Below are 22,490 nucleotides of genomic sequence, written 5' to 3'. Positions count from 1 at the left end.
ATCTAATAACCAACAACGTGCTCCACCGAGGCTATTGCGAAACTAAGTTTAATTTTCGTTGCGTATGATATCAGTCTGACTGATCTATCTTGTGATAGTCAGGAAGAATGTTATCATCTCTGTTTTAGCAAACCCGACTGAAGCCTTTATTTGCATCAGTTAAGTTCCAGTAACTTAACTGATAACTCTTTACTGAAGAGCTTTCAATATCAGTCGTCAACCCTGTTTGGTCAAAACTGTTTTCAGTAAAACAGGAGTCTGTGTTTGCGTGTAAAGTTTTGTTTTGATCTCTGACTGAGATCCATCTGATTGAGGAAGTTGTAAAAATAGCCCATAGGTGTATTCCCCCCCCCCCATACACCTATTCGAGACCCTCAGGACCTAACAATTGGTATTAGAGCAGGTTGTTCGCAAGAACACTCTGTGTCTGATTAGGTTCTAATTGAACTAGATCCTTTTTTCTTAAAGGTCTCGAAAAAGTTCTATTTTTGTTTTGTGCTTGCTATCTGTTCTATCTGTTGTTATATGTTCTATCTTTTTTGATGGAGACTAACCACAGCAGATTATCTTCTCTACCTATGTTTAGTTTTGAAAAATACGACATATGGAAGTTTCGGCTTGAAAGCTTCCTCACCGCCCAACATTGTCGAATGTGGGAAGTCATCACCAGCGGACCAATCATCATCACCGAAACCGTCAAACGGATTCCTGTTGATCCACAACAAGATCCTTATGATGAGGTCCAGCCCAAGCAAAAGGCAGACTTCACCACCCAAGAAAGGAAGCAAGATGAGCTTGACAACCTCGCCAAAAGCATCATCTCCGGCACAGTTCCCGACAAGCATGTCATGAAGATCATCAAGTGTGGAACTGCAAAAGAGATGTGGGACATTCTGGAAAGAATGTGCGTAGGTTCCGAGGAAATCAAGGAGAATAAGCTATCCATAGCTTGCCAGAAGTTCGACTCCTTTCTCATGCTCAAGAATGAATCTGTCGAGGAAATGGAACTTAGATTCAATCAAATCTTAAATGAAGTTCAATCCATTTCTAAAGACAAATACACTCAACGAGAAATCAACCTCCGGAACATGTCAATTCCTAGGCAACAAGCTCATCTCATGGTTTTCAAAGAAGCAGACTTCAGTCGCCACCTCTACAACTGAAGCTGAATATGTTGATGCCGGAAGCTGGTGCTCACAAATCCTGTGGTTAGTCCATCAGTTGAAGGACTATGGGATCGACGAAAATGAAGTCCCAATCTATTGCGACAGCTCCAGTGCTATTGCAATCTCCCAGAATCCAGTTCATCACACCAGAGTCAAGCATATTGCTATTCGACATCACTTCATCCGTGATCATGTCGAAAAGAAGAATATCTCTGTGGAATGGATTCCTACTGCTGTTCAGAGAGCGGACCTGCTGACCAAGGCTCTTTCAGAAGAAAGGTTCAACGATCTGTGTGGAAATATCAGCCTCATCAACCCTGAAGAGTGATGCTGTGCGTGAAGACTTTCTCAAATAGTCATGCTGACTGGTGGTCAACCAACTGCTGAGTCTACGATCGCCGATGAAGAAAGCAATGAAGTCAGAACGCTCATCTGAAGAAGAAGCTATCCTGATGATTCAACCAGGAACAAGTGGTATCGACTGACTGCAATGTTCAATCGATCAGTAAGTATTTTAAAAGCTTACTTTTAAAATCAGTTATTTAAGTTCAGAGTTTTGAGTTTCAGTTCAAAATCTTTCTCTAACTGATCAGTTTCTTTCAAAAACTTTAACTGATTGTTGGAAAATGGAATATCCGAGAAGGACAAGTATTTTAAAGGGAAAATCTGTTTTGATTGAACTTGTTCTGATCTTTTGCCAAAAATCTTTCCAACCCCTTTTGCCTCTGTGATAAAATTTCTTGAGAACCTCATTGACATGACAGAATGCAATGATGCCTCTCACCTTTTTGAAGGCTCAGTCCCCTGCAGTGACGGCGGACGTGAAAATTTCCTTCAAAAATATTTTAGGCACAGTCTTCTAAAAACTTTTCATCTTCTTACGTGTTACACATCTTGTCTATTTATACCATGTTGTCTTCACTATTTTTCTGCATCAACTAACAAATCTCCACAGCCTTCACTGTGAGAAAATCTTTCAATATTTCCAAAGCTGCAGAGAAAAATTGTTCCGACTAAAGGAGAAATCTATGACTGCAAAGTCATGGAGTGGGAGAATGACGCTCACATACCTGGTCTTCACCGGACCCTTCCACTGGATCTTAACGTCTCTCCGACGTCAAAGTTTGCTCTACCCTCACTTGTCTCCAGCGAAGCGAGTGTCTTCCATCCTCATGCCCGGTGTATCGGTTTGAAGTACCTGTCTGAAATAGGACAGACTTCATCGACTTCTCCAAAAGGCCTCTCGCCTTTTGTGAAGCTTCGATGCTGAGCAACAACAATGAGCAGGAGCTCATTGTCAACCGGCACTACGTCAACAGTGGAACCCTCTCAACTACCACTGAATTGACGTCCCCTCACCCCTCCAAACCTCTGCTTCTCTTCTTGTCTCCCTCATCATCTCACTCTTCTTCCTTCTAAGCCTTCGCCTTCTGCATCCCCAATAACCCCAATATCTTCCTCATACAAACTTACCTTCGCATGCTCTTCGCTTCCTTCTTAGGTTCGTCCTTCATTTTTGATGTTGCCAAAAAGAGAGAAAGAAGAAAAATCTTCTGAACCGAACTTAAGTTGGTTAAGCAGCATGATCATCCGATTTCATCCGATGATCATGAGGAAGATTAGCCAAAAAGAAAAGACCTCAACTCAACGGAAAACAAGTGAGAGTGGAACAAGCTTAGGAATATGAAGACACGAAGACAGAAGATGAAGATCAAGAAGTTCAAGGCGCAGCCAAGCAGACTGCTGGAGTCCATGGGTTTCCCATGTTGTTTTTGTTTTTCTTTTTTACTCCAATGTAAGTCTTGCTCTGTACCTCGACTGATGGCTTATCAGTCTTTTATTAATGAAAAGAACTTCTTTTTGATCTCAACCTAAAGACAATGACTCTTTGTCCAAGCTCTGATTATGTTTTTCTGTCTTCTCCTTGTTCTGTTTTAGAACTATTTTTGTTCTTAACTCTAAGTACAAGTTTTTAGGTTCTATTGTTAAGGGGGAACTGTTTTCACCCCAGTTTTAGAACTTGTACTGTGAGTTTAGTCTTTTTGTTGTCTAGAACTGTTGTATGGTTTTGGCATCATCAAAAAGGGGAAATTGTTGGGAATCTTGTGGAATATCCCAATCCTTGTTTTGATGATACCAAAATTCATAGGTCGTATTTGTAATAGACTAGAATTGTTTTGAACTCAAGTGTTAGAGTTCGGTTCTAGTTTAGCTTGCGGTGTCGAAGACTGAAGACTGAAGACTGAAGAACGAAGGACTGAAGACTGAAGACTGCAGATACCAACTGAAGTATCAGTTGAAGAACCAGTTAGGAACTGATTACTTAATGCGCGCAATGGACTGATACTAAAGTCAAGTATCAGTTGAACATTCCTCCTAGGACTGATCTTCCAACGTTCAGAGGAAGCCACGTACTCACAAAGTACAGCCGCATTAAATGCAGAGATCTTAGGATCTTATCTCTGCAGAGGTCATTCCTATCTGGTGGATACTTTTCAGAGATGTCACATCTCCTGTCCATCAAGAGAGCCGTTTCCACCCAGACAAGGAACCTCGAAGATTGAAGCCTCAGCCCAAATTCGAATTGCTCTCCAACGGAAGAAATCTTGATGACGTTCTACGCCAACGGATCTATTCAAGAGTTCTCCTACAAATAGCGCTCGAGGATCACTTCAACCTTCACCGATTCAACGACATAAGCTGAAGCTCTGCCGAAATTGCTACTCAGCCTAAAGCTTAACCTCCCCAAAGCTTGAATCGAAGAAGAGAATTCCAAAGCCAAAATCAGTCACTGCTCATTACATATATTTTCTTAGACCTTAGGCGAACCTCTGTTTACCCAGAAGCCAAAGGTCAAACTTACTTCAAAGAACTTGTTCATTGTAGCATAGTTGGCAGTCGTTCAAACCTCCCCCCAAAAGAGTGTTTGAGTGATTCGGAGTTCAGGAAGGTACTCTGACTCTGAGTGAAAAGTCTTTGCACGGGTTGTGCTGAGCAGAGAAATCCGACGCGAGTGAAGCGTGGGTACTGAAGAAGGGTTTTCTTCAGTGGTACGGTTGTGTGCACCCGGCAAGCACACAGTTTGATTTGCAGTGCACCTGTTAAGCACTTGCGGAGTAGATTGTTGGTCTGATCAACCGACCGTGGATGTAGGAAAGGGTTTTTCCGAACCACGTAAAAGTCTCTGTGTTGTTTACAGCTTTCAGTTTTACATTCTTACTTGTGTTATTTCAATTGATAAACTGAACACTGATTAACTGCAAAGAGAAATCTAATAACCAACAACGTGCTCCACCGAGGCTATTGCGAAACTAAGTTTAATTTCCGCTGCGTATGATATCAGTCTGACTAATCTATCTTGTGATAGTCAGGAAGAGTGTTATCATCTCTGTTTTAGCAAACCCGACTGAATCCTTTATTTGCATCAGTTAAGTTCCAGTAACTTAACTGATAACTCTTTACTGTAGAGCTTTCAGTATCAGTCGTCAACCCTGTTTGGCCAAAACTGTTTTTAGTAAAACAGGAGTCTGTGTTTGCGTGTAAAGTTTCGTTTTGATCTCTGACTGAGATCCATCTGATTGAGGAAGTTGTAAAAATAGCCCATAGGTGTATTCCCCCCCCATACACCTATTCGAGGCCATCAGGACCTAACAGTTAGAGAAGCTTGTGAATAATATAGTGATCTTTCATCAGGGTTGGATTAAATGGGTAATTGAATCAATAGATTAAATGCATATAATTGATTAGTAAAAGTACATCCCTAGAGTCAGAGTCTTTAATTATTAGAGTTTTTATCCAATTTTATTTGTTTTGTTTTGATTTAAGTTATCTTCTTCATTCTTATTTGAGTTTGCCTGAATATTACTAGAGTTTATTTAGGATTACTTAAGGTGATTCGTTATAATAGTCCCTGTGGATACGATACTCTGCTTGCTGTTTTTATGCTACAATTATACTGTTCAGTTGCAGTTTTTATTGCTATAATAATAGTGATCATCATCCCTAAATGGATCCAATAACATTATTCTATAAATATATATCATTATGAAATACAATTTGTAAATATGGATTTTACTTGGGGTGTGAATTCCTAGAAAATGAGAAGATATATAGATAATATAACTTTAAAAAATATTTATAATTCTTATTTATTACACAATTGTTTGTGTGCAAAAATAAATTAATTCCAATTACAACATCTATTTTACTCAATTACTTAAATTATATCCCGTCATTGCCTATATTTCTGCATTACATGAATGATCAAGACCAATAAAAATCACAAATTACTTCGACATTTTTACCACTTAAATCACCAAAATATGTTTGTTTATATAAGATTCAAGAAATTTGTATTTACACTATAAACTCTGTAATAAAAAAAAAGAATTATAGATATTAGGTTTGTCGAAATTGAAATAGGTTAACCTATATGATGATAAAATAATTTATTATTATTATTATTATTATTATTATTATTATTATTATTATTATTATTATTATTATTATTATTATTATTTATTTAATTCTTTATTTACATATATTCTTTCCTTTTTATGTTTTTCATTGCTTTCATTCATTTTAGGGTTAAGTACCAATTCCCCCCCAACGTTGATATCTCTATCACCTTTAACACCCTAACATCATGTTTGACGTTGTTTACTACCTCAACACGTCAAAAGTGAAGCAAATCGTCCCCTGCATTTTAACGGTGCTTAACCCCGTTAGAGCTGCGTCTTGGGCGGCCGTTAAAATACGGGGGGGGGGGGGTTGATTTGCTTCAGTTTTGATACGTTGAGGTAGTAAACAGCGTCAACCCTGATGTTAGGGTGTTAATGGCGATAGGGGTGTCAACATTGGGGGGAAAATTGGTACTTAACCTTTCATTTTAGTACTACAAATACATATGTCTTTTTAAAATATAAAATATTTTTTCTAAAGTAGACGTGATTAGATATGTATTTACAATATTATAATGACAAACACAACACCATTCGGTCAATTTCATTTTAAATATCATATTGATTTTTCATGAGACTTCACCAATTCAAAAATCTATATAAAAATGATAAATTTCGTACAACTATAATAGTTTTTCAATAGAATTCGTGAATTGAAAATCTAAATAAAATGATACATGTTGATTTTCTATTAGATTTCACTAATTTAGAGACAAAATGATATATTGAATTTGTACTATTCATTTAAAACAATAATAAGATTTAAGTTATTTGAGACAAAAAAAAGTCTAATCTCGTACTTATACTATTTAGGAAGAAGTAGCAAATAGCCCCTTATCACACAACTCCCTAACACATTTACTTCCCTATCTCTTAATTGTGAGTTGTTAGCCCCTCAACATCTCATATAGAGTGCAAAACCCCCCTGTTTTTGACGGATACTTAACAACGTTAAATATTTTTTAATTTTCTTTATTTCTTGTTTCACTATAATATTTGTTAAGCAAAATACATTGCTACAAATATTTCTACGTAAACCTCAACCTTAATTAATAATTAACAACTATCATTAAATATAAATTCGCATTTTTTGAGAACAATCGACGAGTACCGAAAGATTAAAATATGTACCATAAGCTTTCACGTATTTTTCTCTATCATATACCACTTGGATATCATGGTCAATGGATTTTACTTCTTGGAGAAATAAATAGAAGCAATTGCATGAGCATATTTTAATCTTTGGGTATTCGTCGATTGTTCCAAAAAATGTGAATTTATATTTAATGATAATTATTAATTATTAATTAAGGTTGAGGTTTGTGTGGAAATATTTGTAGGAGTGTATTTTGCTTAACAAATATTATAGTGAAATAGTAAGAAATAAGACATGATCGATATGGGTTCAGGACGAGAACAAGTTGTAAAATCATTATTTTAAAATTGTATTTAAGACATGTACGAGTTTAATTATAAATTGCAAACTAGTTCAAACATTATTCGATATGCTTACATAGAATTTTCTCTATTTTCTAATATTTTGTTATTTATTTTATTTATATTAATGTTTTTACATCAAGTTGATCATCTTTGGTCAGTAGTATATGTGTCATTATCAGAGCTGTCACACATATTACACCTCATTATTAATTTTCTTGTGATGCAATTTGTACATATGAATTTTTATTGTTGAGCGTGATCATCTATTTTCTTTAATCGTTACTTTCAGTTTATTGAATAATAATAATAATAATAATAATAATAATAATAATCATCATCATCATCATCATCATCATCATCATTATCATCATCGCCGCCACTGTTGCCGTTGTTGTCGTCGTCATCATCACCACCATTTTATAGTAGGGCAATGTAATAATCATATATGGCATCATCATATTTTTGCATTTTTATTTATCTTAACACTCCAAGCATCTTCATATTTATTCATTCTTATTTATCTAAATCATCTCATTCCACATTGTTTTTTTAAGAGATTTCAATGAAGTAAAATTTATATAAAAGGATACTCTTACTCTTCAAACCAAAAACCCACATTTAATTGGTGGAGTGATTGAAATTAATAGAATTTGAATTGTATTGATTTTAGAAAAATAAATAATTACGATTAAATAAATTATTTCTTCAATTTAATTTTGCCATAAAATAAGATATTTTGTACATTTTTTTAAAAAAATAAATTTTGAATTCCTTATTGATTTTTTTTATGAAAACTTACCAATTGAAATACTATACATATAGATATGATTTTAATTCCACATCAATTTTCTCAAGTTTCAGACGATATGATCCTCAGTCTTTCGAACTTCAAATGAGATGATGCTCATAAATTAATTATACTCTTTGAAGTTATAGACAAGATGATGCTTATAGTTATAAGTCAAATATAATATTTCAAGCTCCATATGAGAAGATGCACAAAAGTCTATCATGACATGTCAAGCTCCATATGAAATTATGTTTAGTCTTACAAGCTCCAAATAATATAATCTCACAAGTTAGCTATGATTTTTCAAGTTCCGAATAAAATGATGTTCAAAAGCCAGTTATGATATTTTAAGATAAAAAATTTGACGCATAAAAGTTATATATAATATTTCGAGGTTCAGACCAGATGATGCTCACAAGTCCGACATTAAAAAGTCAGATATCGTATTTGAAGCTCTAGATGATGATATTGTGTTACAGGGTTCAAATAAGATGATGTTCAGATGACAGATGTGATCTTAAATTATTCTTTATCTGTCAATGTAAAAAAATATATAAAATTAATAAATATTGTATATGTACAAGTAACAACAAATGTCACACATCAAAATCTCCATCAAATTTACATATTTTTTTGCAGTTCCACGTCGACATTTTATAAAACTTCATCGATAAAAACTTATATAAAAGATATTTCTATTATCTCAAGAAAGGCTAATTTTTATTAATATTTAATTGATGTAATTAAGTGGTTGAGATTAATATAATTTGAATTCTATTATATCAAATTAAATTAATTAAAAAATTAATTTATATAAATATAATTTTATTACATAAAAATAATATAAAATAAATAATTTAAATCCCAATAAAAGTGATTTCCCATCTAATTTCGATGGATTATACACTAATGTACTTAAAAAAAAAAAAAAAAATCTTTTCGTCGGTAATAACTAAAATTTTATTAAGTGAAATCAATTTCCACTTGACGAGGAAATTGTGAAAAGGAATGAACATATGCTATTCTGTTAATTATTAAGTGGGATTGGACATATTACTTTGGAGAGCTTAACTTAAGTGATGCTACATATATTGGGTGAAAGTTAAGATGTTTTTGAGGGGGGGTGAAAGTGAAACCGTGAAAGTTAAGTTGGAAATTATGTTGGTCCCCTACATAAATTTATAGCTAAATTATTAAATAGATAACCCACGTGACCACGTCATACACAGAAATTGATAATGGGTAGTGATATTTGGACACCTGGTATCCTGGACCTGCATAAAACCGGCTTTTTTGTATTTAACCCAAATGGGCTGGTTTAGAGGGATTTTTGTATTTACTAATTAACCGCTCATATTATTTAATGAATTTTCGTTTTTTTTTGTTTCCTTTTTTTTGGGGTTTTTTGTTTCCTTTTTTTTACGTTATTTTTGTTTCCTGCTTTTTTTGTTTTTTGTTTTTTCCTTATTTTTCGGTTATTTAGTTTTGAAAATTATGTAAACCATATATTTGAGGTTTATATGATTATTTATTACAAAAATTGTTTAATTTATTACTTTTAAAATTTTATTATTGATTTGTTACCAATAATTCATGGTTTTTTGTTAAAAAAAATCCTAGATTTGTTTGTAGCTATTGGTTTTTTCGAAATTAATATTATTTATTTTTTAAAAGATTATTTATATTTTTTTTAGGAAATTCTGTTATCACATTTTTTATATTTGAAAATTATTTTAGTTTTTATTCGAGTTTTTTATTTATTTGGAAATTATGTTATATTTATTTATTTCCAATAATTTGGGGATTCTTCTAAAAATAATCATAGATTTGTTTCCACTAATATAGATATTCTCATTCTCCACGAAATAATCATATATTTGAATCCACTATTTTAGAGATTCTCGTAAAATAATATTAATTTTTTTCCACACATATTTTGTTTTCCGAAATTTCTGTTATTTATATTTTATTTTTATTTTTTTCCAAAATTATGATTTTTTTTTCGTTAATAAGTAAGTAATATTAATACTTGTAAATAATTAAGTAATCTTTCTATTGTTTGCTTAAATTTAAAATCCTTAAATAAGTTGGTTAAAAAAAAATTCTTAAGTAATTTTATTAAATTTAAGAGCTTGAATGTACGTCAGATGTTTGTTAAAAAGTGTGATCCAATTTTGTATAACATTTTGAAATAATGAAAAAAAAAATACGTAGGGAGGTTGCGCGGAAAACTATATAAACCTTATAAATCTAGTTCATAGATAAATCTTATAAACATTGTAAATTTGTTTTTTTTATCATTATTAATTAATTGATGTTAGTAAGTGAATATAATAATAATAATAATAATAATAATAATAATAATAATAATAATAATAATAATAATAATAATAATAATAATAATAATAATAATAATAATAGTAATAATAATAATAATAATAATGATAATAATAATCATAATAATAATAATAAGTTAATTTCCAACCACAAATGGTGAATCCTCTAAAAAATAAAGTATACGCAATGAAATAAAGTTTATAGAATTAGTGATTTTGAAAGAATGAAAAAAAATGCGTAGGGAGGTTGCGCGGAAAACTATATAAACCTTATAACTCTAGTTCATAGATAAATCTTATAAACATTGAAAATTTGTTTTTTATCATTATTAATTAATTGATGTTAGTAAGTGAATATAATAATAATAATAATAATAATAATAATAATAATAATAATAATAATAATAATAAACTTAAGTTAATTTCCAACCACAAATGACGAATCCTCTAAAAAATAAAGTATACGTAATGAAATAAAGTTTATAGAATTAGTGATTTTGAAAGAATGGAAAAAAAAAATACGTAGGAAGGTTGCGCGGAAACTATATAAACCTTGTAAATCTAGTTCATAGATAAATCTTATAAACATTGTAAATTTGTTTTTTATCATTGAATATAATATAAATGCATAATAATAATAATAAAAAAATAATAATGTATGTGTTTAATAATAATAATAATAATGTTAGTGTTTAATATAATAATAATAATAATAATAATAATAATAATAATAATAATAATAATAATAATAATAATAATAATAATAATAATAATAATAATAATAATGTTTGTGTTTAATAATAATAATAATTACAACATAAGTACACGCCATGAGAAAAATAACTTGATTTCCAACCATGACTTAAAGCGGCTGCCACTGCTGGGCAAGGTGGCAAAATATCATTTACAAAATATATGAAGGTCAGAGGCTCGATTTCCCCATGTCCCTTAAGAGGGTGATTTTTTATTTATTTATTTTTTTCTCAACCTATTTTTTGATTTCAACACATAACTTGATTTCCAATCTTAAATTAATGTGGTTGCCACTGTCGGGCAAGGTGGCAAAGTATTATATACATAAGAGCACCCACATCGCGGGTACTCGAGGAGCTCCTCGAGGAGAGGGAGGGCGTCGAGGAGGGCGATGCGGCGTGGAGCTCCTCGAGGACTCCTCGAGTTATCGAGTATCCTCGAATGGGCGGAGGAGATGGCGCGTGCAATGCACGCGCCCAATTTAAAAAAAAAAATTCGAAAATTCGAATTATATTCGAATTTTGACTGCAGCTCCTCGGTTTCCGCACCTTTGACCGACCGTTTTCATTATTATTTTTTTTATTTTTTTTTTCTCCTTCTTCTATTCTTTAAAACACCCCACCTTCTTCCTTCTTCTCTTCACACCTCTTCTCCTTCTTCCTTCTTCCTTCTTCTCTTCACACCTCTTCTTCTCCTACAATTTTCTCCGTCATGGATCCACACAACTCTTTCTACGATCCAAATTGGTGCCCCGATCTCTCCTCCGATTATCATCCTGATATAGGAGGAATCAACTTGGAGGAGAGCCCGCCCGAGGAGGAACCGGTCAGTGCTCAGCAGAGTGTCTCCCCACCAAAGAAAGGCGACCGGGGGAAGGAAATGGCCACCAAAATCAAGCACGACAAGGCCGCTAGGTACCGTCATACGTATGCTCCCGAGCATACGGATCTCATCGTCCAAATTTGGGCGGAGGAGACCAACGACTCGATCCGTGGGACGGATCAGAAGGGAGAGGCATATTGGGGCCGGATCCGCGAACGTGTGAACCCCATCCTCGGCGTCGACCTTAAGATCAAGCAACTTCAAGGCCACTGGTCCCAGGTGAGCGCGGATGTGCGTCTCTGGGAAGCTGTTTGGGTGGAGACGCGCAACAATTGGCCGTCCGGTCATTCGGATGATATGATTCGTGAAAAGGCCCAAACCATCTTCAAGGCTCGAAGCCCACACAGGGCCTCCTTCAATTTCTGGAACGCGTGGAGAGTTCTCCGGAACAATCCCAAGTTCAAGTCGATGTACCTCCTTGGAGACGTGCATGCCTCCAAGAGGACAAAGACTACGGAGGAGGGCGGCTTCACCACCTCGGCGTCGGGCGAGGAGATCTCTTCTGCCCGGCCCATTGGCAACAAGGCGGCGAAGGCGGCGGCGAAAGGGAAGGCAGCAGCGTCGCATACGAGCTCGGATCCTCCACCAGAAATTGTGGAGAGGTTGGATAGGAACGACGCGCAGATGAGGGCATTCACCGCCCAGTACCAGCGGATGAACGATATCCGGGAGAGGGAGCTCGATATGCAGCTCCTGAACACGGATACGACGCACATGACGGACGCACAACGTGCATTGCACGCGTCCATGGTCGCCGATGTGCTCAGGCGTCGTGGTCTATCCTAGGCTTTTAATTATGTGATTTTAATGATGTTTTAGGTTTTTTAAATTTTTATATTTTTTTTTGGTGTTTTTAAATTTTTATGTATTTTTTTTATGTTTTAAGTAATTTTAAATTTCATGTTTAATCCAGTATTTAAATATGCAATTTAAATTATGCAATAAAATTTAAATGAAAAACATAAAATCAAAACTAATATTATCAAGTAGGCTATCAAGGAACCCCAATGCAGCACTACCTACTCAATAACACAAACACTATCAAGTAGGCTATCAAGGAGGTCCCAATGCGAATGCTCTAAGATGTTGCTCAGAGGTTCGATTCTTATTAACCTTTTTTTAACATGAGTTTTTTTTTTACTTGAACCCATGTAATTTTTTTTAAAACTTATTTCAACACATAACTTGAACCCATAGTTAATATATTAACACATAGTGTGCGTTTAATTTTTTTTTTTTAAATGTGCATATTTTCAGTAGGGCTGGCAAATCGTGCGGGTCGGATTGCTATCGGGTCGACATGATATCAACCCGACCTGATAAGGCCAAACCCGAACCCGACCTGATAAGGGAATGCTAAAACCCAACCCGAACCCAACCTGATACACCTAAACCCGAACCCAACCCGAACCCGACACGAACCCGATAACAACCCGATTTGAATCGGGTTGACACGACCCGATAACGACACGATATCAATATAAAGTATTAAACCAATAAGCTTAACAAAATATAATAAGCTCAAATGAAAATAACAATGCATCAACCAAGAGTCGTCAATCCCTCTCATATATAACTACAACATAATCCAAGTGAGCTTAACAAATCCAACATAATCCAAGGGAGCCGGGAGGGGTGGCGACGAAGAGGGACCGCGCCGCGCCGCCTACGTGGCCGTGAGATTCGACAGTGGGAGCGACTGGAACTCTGGGAGAGGGGCGGCGACTCGAAGAGGACTGGAACTACTGCGAATGCTGGCGGCGAATCGACTCCAGAAAACCGGCAGCGGTGGCGTGGACTTCTTCAGCAGGCTTGCGAAGACGTCGCCGGTGAGAGAAGCGATTGGAACTCTGGGAGAGGGGCGGCGACTCGAAGAGGGGCTGCGCCGGGCCGTCGTCATCGATGTGGCTGTGAGAGTCGACGTCGAGTCGTCGACGGTGGGAGACTGGGAGTTGGAAGAATGGAAGGGACGAAGGGTGGGTGCGGGCGGGGCAGTGCGGCGGCTGGGATGGGAATAGATTGAAATGGGAAATGAATGAAACCCTAAGGCAATAGTAAGGCCTAAACTAAGAAATCGAAAATTTAAAAATTAAAATAAATATTTAATAAAAATAATAATATTACTATTGGGTTACCCGAACTGAACCCAACCCAACCCGAACCCGACCCGAAATTATCAGGTCCTTATCAGGTCGACCCGAACCTTATCGTGCGTGTTACTAATTCATTAATTTCGTGCGATTTCGTATCGTATATTCGTGTCGTGTCGAAAATTGCCAGCCCTAATTTTCAGCCCCTTATACATATACAATTTAATCAGTTATTTTTATCACAAACATATATATAGTGCATATTAAGAAAGGCACACCTGCAATAAAAAATAGATAACCAAAATAATATTTAATATATTAACAAATTAAAAGTGTCGCATTCACCATACAACATTAGTCATATACGGATTCAGTTGGGTGGAATTAATTACACAAATATTAGAGTCCTAATAATTGCAAAAAGACAACCAAACGCATTAGTCCAAAACAATGTTAAGATGCTAACTAAAAACATACTACTACTTCGAGGGTGTTTGGCTGAGCTTATAAGCTCTTTTAAAGTGTTTGGCAAAATAAGCTGCTAAACAGTTTATAAGCTCCCAAAATAAGTTCCAAGAAATTATAAGCTCCTCAAAAAATAAGTTCTTCTACCCCAACTTATTTTTTTATAATCTCATATGCAATAATCTTTTTACAAATATTTTTCAACTATAACTTATTATTTTCATCATAAATCATTCAAGTTCATTTTTCTTCAATTTTCTCTCTAGCTTATAAGTTCAATTATCCAAACACTTTGATAGCTTATAAGCTCTTAAAAATTATATCTTATAAACTCTTGAAATATCTTATAAGCTCAAAGAGCTTTTAAGCTCTTTAAAATAAGCTTAGCCAAACACCCTCTTAGTCGATAAAACCCATCAATCAATATTGATGGGTTTGTCCTTGGAGTACCCACATCCACATGTATGGAATTCGGTGACATGCGAGCAAGCATCGCCATCATCTGAGTCTGAGTCGTCATCAAACGATGAATAGCTATCATCAAACGATGAATTGCTCTCATGACTCGGACCCTGCTTTCCCTCCGTGTGCCCAACTTTATTTTTAAATTCACTAATTAATTTTAAATAATTTATTAACTTTATTTCATTGAGTATAATTATTTCGACTTCGTTAATAACATAATGGTGGTTCATTTAGTTATTATCATATCGATTACAATACTTTATTATAATATATTCAAACAAAGTATATGTTAACATACTTTTACAAGCAAAATCCAATTGTTTCATTCATTTTTTTTAAATTTTCTTATCATTACTCACACTGTAGTAGTTCATTTTCTAATTATTATATCACATTTAATAAAGTATATGTTATTTATTTTTTCGATCTATTTCTCATCATATGAATCACTTTATTTTCAAAAAATGTAACTAATCTAATTCAATCAATTAGTTCAACTTTATTTCATTGAGTATAATTATTTCGACATCATTATTTACACTATAGTAGTTCATTATCTTATTATCAAATCGACATCAATACTATATTACAATGCATTGTCTTCAATTATATGTTATAAACTTTTCCGACAATATCCCAACGTATTCACAATTTCTTTTTTTTCAAGTTCACTAATTTATTTCAATTAATACATTAAACTTTATTTCGTATTGTTATATCACGTTTATTGCATTATTATAATATATTTAATCCAAGTATATGTTTTTTATTTTTTCGAATGATGTCCCTTTGTTTGATTCAGTTTATTATTATTTCGAACGATAAACTGATGCGGTTGCCACTACCAGACAAGGTTGCAAAGTATCACTCACATATTATTGAGGGCTTAGGTTCAAATCCCTCAAAGCACCTTTTTCTTGTTATTTCGGTTTTTATTTTTAAAAATCATCTTCGATTTTTTTTAAATATTCGAAAACCCTTTTTCTTGTTATTTCGGTTTTTATTTTTTAAAATCATCTTCGATTTTTTTAAAAATATTCGAAAAACATAATATAAATGAAAACAAAACTAGGATTATTTTAGGAGAATCCCTAAATTAGTGGAATCAAATCTGAGATTAAAATTCAAAAAATAAATTAAATGTGGAAATAAATCTAGGATTATTTTATGAGAATCCTAAATTAGTGGAATCAAATCTGGGATTACATTTGGAAAATAAATTAAATGTGGAAATAAAACTAGGATTATTTTAGGATAATCTCTAAATTAGTGGAAACAAATAAAAATAACAAAATTTTAGCAAAATAAATATCTGAAAAAATAACAGAATTTAATATTACATAAAAATAAATAATACTTATTTTAAAAAAAATCGAAAAAATTTAAAAATAATATCCGAAAACAAGTCTAGTATTATTTTTAGGAGAAACACAAAATTAGTTGAAACAAATTAAGAAAAAACAAATAAATAAAAATTTTCTAAAAAAATAAATAATACTTAATTTAGAAAAAAAAAATATCTGAAAATAAATCTAGGATTATTTTAACAAGAAACACTAAATTATTGGTAACAAATCAATAATAAAATTTAAAAACAAATAAAATAAAAACAAATTCGAAAATAAAGAAAACAAAATGGAGGAACGAAAGCAAACAAAAAATGCGAAAAGAAAGGAAATATAATAGCCGAAAAAAAAGGAAATAAAATGGCCGGTTTTAACAAGAAACACTAATTCCGTATATAATATACATGGAAAAAATCAAGGGCTAAAACAGTAAAACAATAAACCTCTAAAAACCGGTCCACTCCCTAAACCCCAAAAAAACCGATTTTTTACCAGGCGTTGACACCTGGTGTCCAAACGTCATTTCCGATTGATAATTAATAAGGTCGAACAAAGTAACAATTCTAGATTTGTGACTTTTCTATTTCTTATCATTTATTTATTGCGTGCCTTGATTAAATTAGGCAAATACCTAATCGGATAATCTTAGGTGCAGATTACTTGGAAGCGTTATCCATTGACATATTTTTTTTTTTTGGGGACGTTGATTGACATTATTAATTGGTTGAAAATTTTGTTGATATTTAACTTCCACTTGTACACCTACCTCCGCTGGTATGCCACCTAACCTTCTAGCGCTTATAACTGCATATTTGAATTACATACTTTCAGTAGCACTTTATTTGATTGAGATTTTATAAAACCGATTATATAGTATTGTTTCATAGAGGTTCATGGGTATGATCTGCTGCCTTATATATCGACCTAACTTGGCCTGTTGTTGCCCCGTATGATAATAGAGTAAATTATTTAATAAAAGTATAATTTGTTATCAGTAAAAATGCCATTTATCTAATATAACTAAATAGGATCAAATTAGATATGTGAATGTGACAAACTAATAAAAAAAACTTTGAAATATCCTATTAAAGAGTGTGTGGAAGTTCACATGGTGAAGACTCGCGTACAAAAGATTTTACCTATTCTGATGTAGAATTTATATAGCAACGTGACATTATCGTATAAAATCAACAACGCTTCCTCTATCATTGCACTTAGGGATGTCAATCCGGCCAATTCATCGAGTTTCGGGATAGTCCTATAAGATTATGAGTTATTCAGATGAGAGCTTGTTGGAAAAAAAATTGAATTAGAAATTTACAACCCTAACCCTAAATATTCGGGTTTCGGGCTAACCCATCGGACTAGTCGGACTCAAAAATATATTTAAAAAAAAATCATTAATATATTTCTTTTGACAATATTATATATATATATATGTAATAAATAAATACACGTATAAATAGATAACATTTCAACATCGACTTACATAATAACTAATTTGCAAGTTTTAGAGATATAATATTTTTATTAAAAAGTATATATATATATATATATATATATATTTAATTTTTACATCTAACTATTTTATGTTATGTATTGGATTAAAAATACAGAGAAGTGAAATAATCAATATAACTTTCTAATATTGAATCAAAATATATTTATAAACTTTTGGAAAAATTATCTTATTATACTAATTTTCATCAGCAAAGTAATGAAGTTGAAAATCAAATAACGAGAAAATTTTCATATAATCAAGCGAACACATTATTTTCGGGTCGGTCCTATAGGGTTTCGGGTTAGTTTCAGGCAGACCCTATCAGGTGCCGGGCTATTCGGTTACGGGCTAATCGGATTGCAATTTTTATCGGGCTGAATTTTTTTAATTTTAACTCTCTCGGATTGGTGGATCAATCGGGTCAACCCACGAGTTTCGGACATGATTGACATCCCTAATTGCACTTAAAATTAATAATACTAGCGTTAAAAAAAAAAAAACTTTATGCATAGACATTGAGGAGTGGGACGAGTTAGCCCAATTGGCACTTTGATTTGGGTCGGCCCGGCCCAACAAATTTCGAGCCTTCAAATATATGCCTCTTTTGACCCATGGAATTCACAATTTTCTTGAGAAAGAGAGAGAGACGAAGTGCTGATAATTGTAGCAGCACATAGAATGATCAAGGCCAACACTAGAGCTGTGCAGCAACTTCTTAGTTGCTCTCTTCATAAAAAGTAGAGATGCAACATTGTCACACTACTACTATAGTGCAACAAATTTAATTACACATACCAAACACAAAAATAAGAAGCCTAAGCCACACAACATCAAAACACAAATGCATTCACTCTGCTGCCACTCCAACTCCACCACTCGGCACGGTTGTGAGCCCGAATCCGAGCGCGAACAACGGATCATAATCCGAGTCGCCCTCGTTCATTGGCAGCTGCTCGACCCGCCTGAACCAAGTACGCGGCAACTTGCCACTAAAACCATACTCACCAAACAGAACATCAGCCACACCCCCAGCCTCACTCCCTGGGAGCCAAGCAGCCACCAACGCATCCATCTCTTCGACAAACGGCTCCATCACAACGGGCCGACCCAACACAACCACCACTACACACTTCACAGCCCCACACACGTTAGAGATCGTCCTATAACACCCCTCGCTCAGCCTCAACTCCTTGTTATCGCCCTCGTATTCTGCATAAGGCTCCTCCCCCACTACCACTATCGCCACGGAGAAGTTAGACGAGGCAACAACCGCCTTCTCCGGATTCTCTATGTATACAACTTCAGTTTCTTGGTCCACAGCATCCCTCACACCACCCAAAATGGTGGTACCTAACAAAAAAAGGCCTTAAAACACACACACACATTTTTTGACTCAAGATTTTTATCAATGTACAAGTACCTGCTATGATGCTACCAGATTGGCCTTGCCAATCCATAGTCCACCCTCCACATTGCCTCCCAATGTCGTCTGCGTGGCTGCCTGCAACGAGCACCTTCCGTGCTCTCCTTGGCAGAGGAAGCAGAGGCCTGCTTCCATCCTTACCATTCTTCAACAGCACTAGTGATTTCCTCACAGCTTCTCGAGCTAGCTGTCTGTGCTCCTGCACGGATTCAACATTCCGATTCAGTTCTAAAACTCCGTCAGCAAACTCAAAATCCTACACATTTATGTCACAACCTGGCTTCCTAGATGCCTCAACATCGAACGATCAGACAATGGCTGCTCAAATAGGCCCATGATGAACTTGACTCTCAGAATCCTCTCAACAGCATCATCAATCCTGCTCATTGAGATCACCCCTTTCTTCACCAGATTAGTCAGCTCCTCGATGAACTCGAGGTACGTGTAGGGAACCATCACCATGTCTATTCCTGCATGAATAGAAGCTTCAACTGAGTAGGTGTAGTTAGCACGCGGTGGAGTTGTGATGCGATCAAGCCCCTCCGAATCTGAGATCACAAATCCCTATTGCAACATCACACAACAATCAAGAAATGATCACATAGACATAGAGATGGATGCTTTAGGCTTTAGAGAGCTACTTTGAACTTGAGCTTGTTCTTGAGGTAACCAGTGATGAGATCATAGTTGGTATGCATCTTCTTGCCATTCCAACTGGAATACGAGATCATGATTGTGGCGACGCCCTTTCTAATGGAGTCGAGATACGCAGGCATGTGGATGCTCCTGAGGCCATCCCAGTCTATCACAGTGTTGTACTCATCAATCCCATCAATTGTTCCTCCATCCCCCACGAAGTGCTTGGCACACGCCGCAATCTTACCCCTAGTTAGCAGCAAGAAATCGCCTTCTCAGAGCGTGAAAAAATCTTCAAATCTAGTCATAAATTAACTTCACACACAAACACACCTTCCATTCACGTAAGGGAAGTTTCTTTGATGCTCAGCTGGCAGGCGGCCCTGCAAACCAGGTATGATCTCGGTCATCTCCTGCACGATCCTGTGATCCTCGCTGTAGCTCTCGTAGCAACGGCCCCACCTCGGATCACGACAAACCTAAGAAACCATCACCATGTTACACATAATTGTATGCAAGAAAAAAGGGACTAATTCTTGAATCAATACCGCGATGCAAGGTGCAAACGTGTAGGGGATCCCGGTAGCCCTAACTTCGAGAGCAGTTACAGCTCCGATCCTCTCCACGAGCCGCGGGTCCCTGACAAGAACCAACACCAATGCAACATATTTTCTTACAAAAAATTTGTCATATTTGAGACAAGAACATGAACTGATGAACACACCTAGTAGCTCCAAGGCCAACATTATGGGGGAAGATGGTGGCGTTGTAGGCGCTGTTGTGGCCGTGAATTGCGTCGACGCCTATGATGAGAGGGATCCCGAGGCGATCAGAGAGGGAGCCCTCTTGAAGACTGTCTGCCATATCCATCCATGCCTCTGCTGAGGCATGTGGAGACGGCTCGCCTCCTGGAGTGATCAAGATGCTGCCTAGAAACGCCATTATTATCAAATCATGCTCTAACACAAAAATAAAATTCAACAGTTTTACCAATGTGGTGCTTCTTGATGATCTCAGGTGATGCTACTCCTTTTGAAATCTGTGTCATCTGCCCTATTTTTTCCGCGAGTGTCATTCGACTCATCAAATCATTGATTCTTGCGTCTAATGGCTGCTGAGGGTGTTTGTATGTGAGATGCTCTGCCTCTGCAGCCGCAAACAAGAAGCAAAACAGCAACAAATGCACCATTTTTGGATGAATTAGGACCTGCAAAAACAAAATGTGAGAGTGGTGAATGCTTCTTTTATGTCTATAAACAGAGGAAAATACTCCAATTTTTTAATTTTGCGTTTGATATGAAAAGGTCAATCTGACTTTCGCTGTAGAGATTGCCATATCTCAACGAACTTTGCTTATTTTACTGAAGTTGAGAGCTCAGTTTTTGGTGAAGTCTTCCATTAAAACTAAGCCTTTTCTTTCCAAATTGTATCTTTTGAAACGTGACATACATATTATATTTTTCAATGCAACATACATTATAATTCAACACATTGAAATAAGGATTTCACGCAATTTGCAAGTAAATTTTTTTTTTAAAGGGAAGGAAAATTAGAATAATCTTCTTCACGAATCCATTAATTCTACCAATGATTTTATGATTGGTAACAAAAACAATAACTACGAAGGAAAATGGGTGTAGAGATGCGTATAAATTGAGAAATTCTTGTTTGCTGCGAATATCTGGGGTGAGATTTCGTTGAACTCCATGTGTGTCTGTTTTAACTATCAAATTTGATGTGTGTGTGTGTTGTGGATAGTGAAATTGGCAATTTATATGCATGCAGAATTGCAGCTAAGTAAAGGGGTCCAAAGGTTCTCTCTCTTTTTTTTCTTCATGTTTCTTCTTTTTTAAACGGAAGAAATTAATGGCAGCCACTATTCGTATTTTGCTTTATCAAAAAAGTAAATGACGACTGAAGTGAGCTATATTGTACATGTCTGTCCCAAAGACCAAATGTGCATTATAAATTTCGTTCAGGTGGACTTGGGTACAATTAAGTATACAGTATAATCGGGTTGATCCGCACTCAAACTTTAATTTGTATCTTAATTTAAACTCGTATTCTGATTTAAATCGTGTAAATGACACTATTCGATTATACAAATTACATTGCGTATAAATAACATATAACATTGTAAATGACACTGTGTATAATTGACACTATTCAAAAATATAAATGATACCTCCTGTAATTGACACTATAAGATTATCAATGACACTATAATATTTTAAATGGCACTATAACATTTTAAAATGTTACAGTGTTATTTATATAACCGAATAGTGTCAATTATAAGCAATGTTATTTGTATAACCGAATAATGTCATTTACACGATTTAAATCAGGATGTGGGTTTAGATCAGAATATAGATCAGAATTTGGGTGCGAATCAACCTAATTGTACGGTACATTTGATTGTACTTAAGTTTTTGTGAGGTTCTTTTTTGTATAATTATAATCAGTGACGTAGCCAGGATTTTGTTTCAGGGGGGCCCAATTTATAATAATTTTAAAATAATATATATATATATATTATATATATATATAAATTAAAAATAAAATTATTTTTTTTATCAATATATTTTATGTACAATGCATCGTTTAAAATTAATAGCTAGGCATTGCTATATTACAACATATAGTATTTTTTTTACATTTAGTATTTTAAAATTATTAACATAAAAACTTCATTGTAATATTTAAAATAAATCTAATTCGATGTAGACTCAAAAAT

At 34.7% G+C, this 22,490-nt stretch overlaps 1 protein-coding gene across 1 annotated transcript; it reads right to left on the bottom strand.

Moving 5' to 3' along the window:
- Positions 1-18,181: 18,181 nt before the first annotated feature.
- On the bottom strand, positions 18,182-21,526 carry LOC131023070 (uncharacterized). Its single transcript, XM_057952615.1, has 8 exons — positions 20,744-21,526; positions 20,478-20,682; positions 20,302-20,392; positions 20,087-20,232; positions 19,759-20,002; positions 19,394-19,681; positions 19,115-19,316; positions 18,182-19,044 (listed from the first exon to the last, which is right to left on the bottom strand). Exons 1-8 carry the CDS (start codon positions 20,940-20,942, stop codon positions 18,542-18,544), a joined length of 1,878 nt encoding a protein of 625 aa, XP_057808598.1. The 5' UTR covers positions 20,943-21,526; the 3' UTR covers positions 18,182-18,541.
- Positions 21,527-22,490: the final 964 nt, after the last annotated feature.

Source organism: Salvia miltiorrhiza, chromosome 1, assembly GCF_028751815.1.
Source record: "Salvia miltiorrhiza cultivar Shanhuang (shh) chromosome 1, IMPLAD_Smil_shh, whole genome shotgun sequence".
In the NCBI taxonomy this organism is placed as follows: Eukaryota; Viridiplantae; Streptophyta; class Magnoliopsida; order Lamiales; family Lamiaceae; genus Salvia; species Salvia miltiorrhiza.
The sequence above is the reverse complement of the archived record's forward strand: the minus strand, read 5'-3'. Positions and strand labels throughout refer to the sequence as shown.

Bases quoted from the DNA above. Each gene is read 5' to 3' on its own strand.
- LOC131023070 (XM_057952615.1), bottom strand. From the start codon at position 20,942: ATGGTGCATTTGTTGCTGTTTTGCTTCTTGTTTGCGGCTGCAGAGGCA. The intron at 20,393-20,477 runs GTGTGTTCATCA...GGTTCTTGTCAG, and splicing joins GTTGGCCTTGGAGCTACTAG to GGACCCGCGGCTCGTGGAGA. The intron at 19,045-19,114 runs GTACTTGTACAT...TTTTTTTGTTAG, and splicing joins ATCTGGTAGCATCATAGCAG to GTACCACCATTTTGGGTGGT.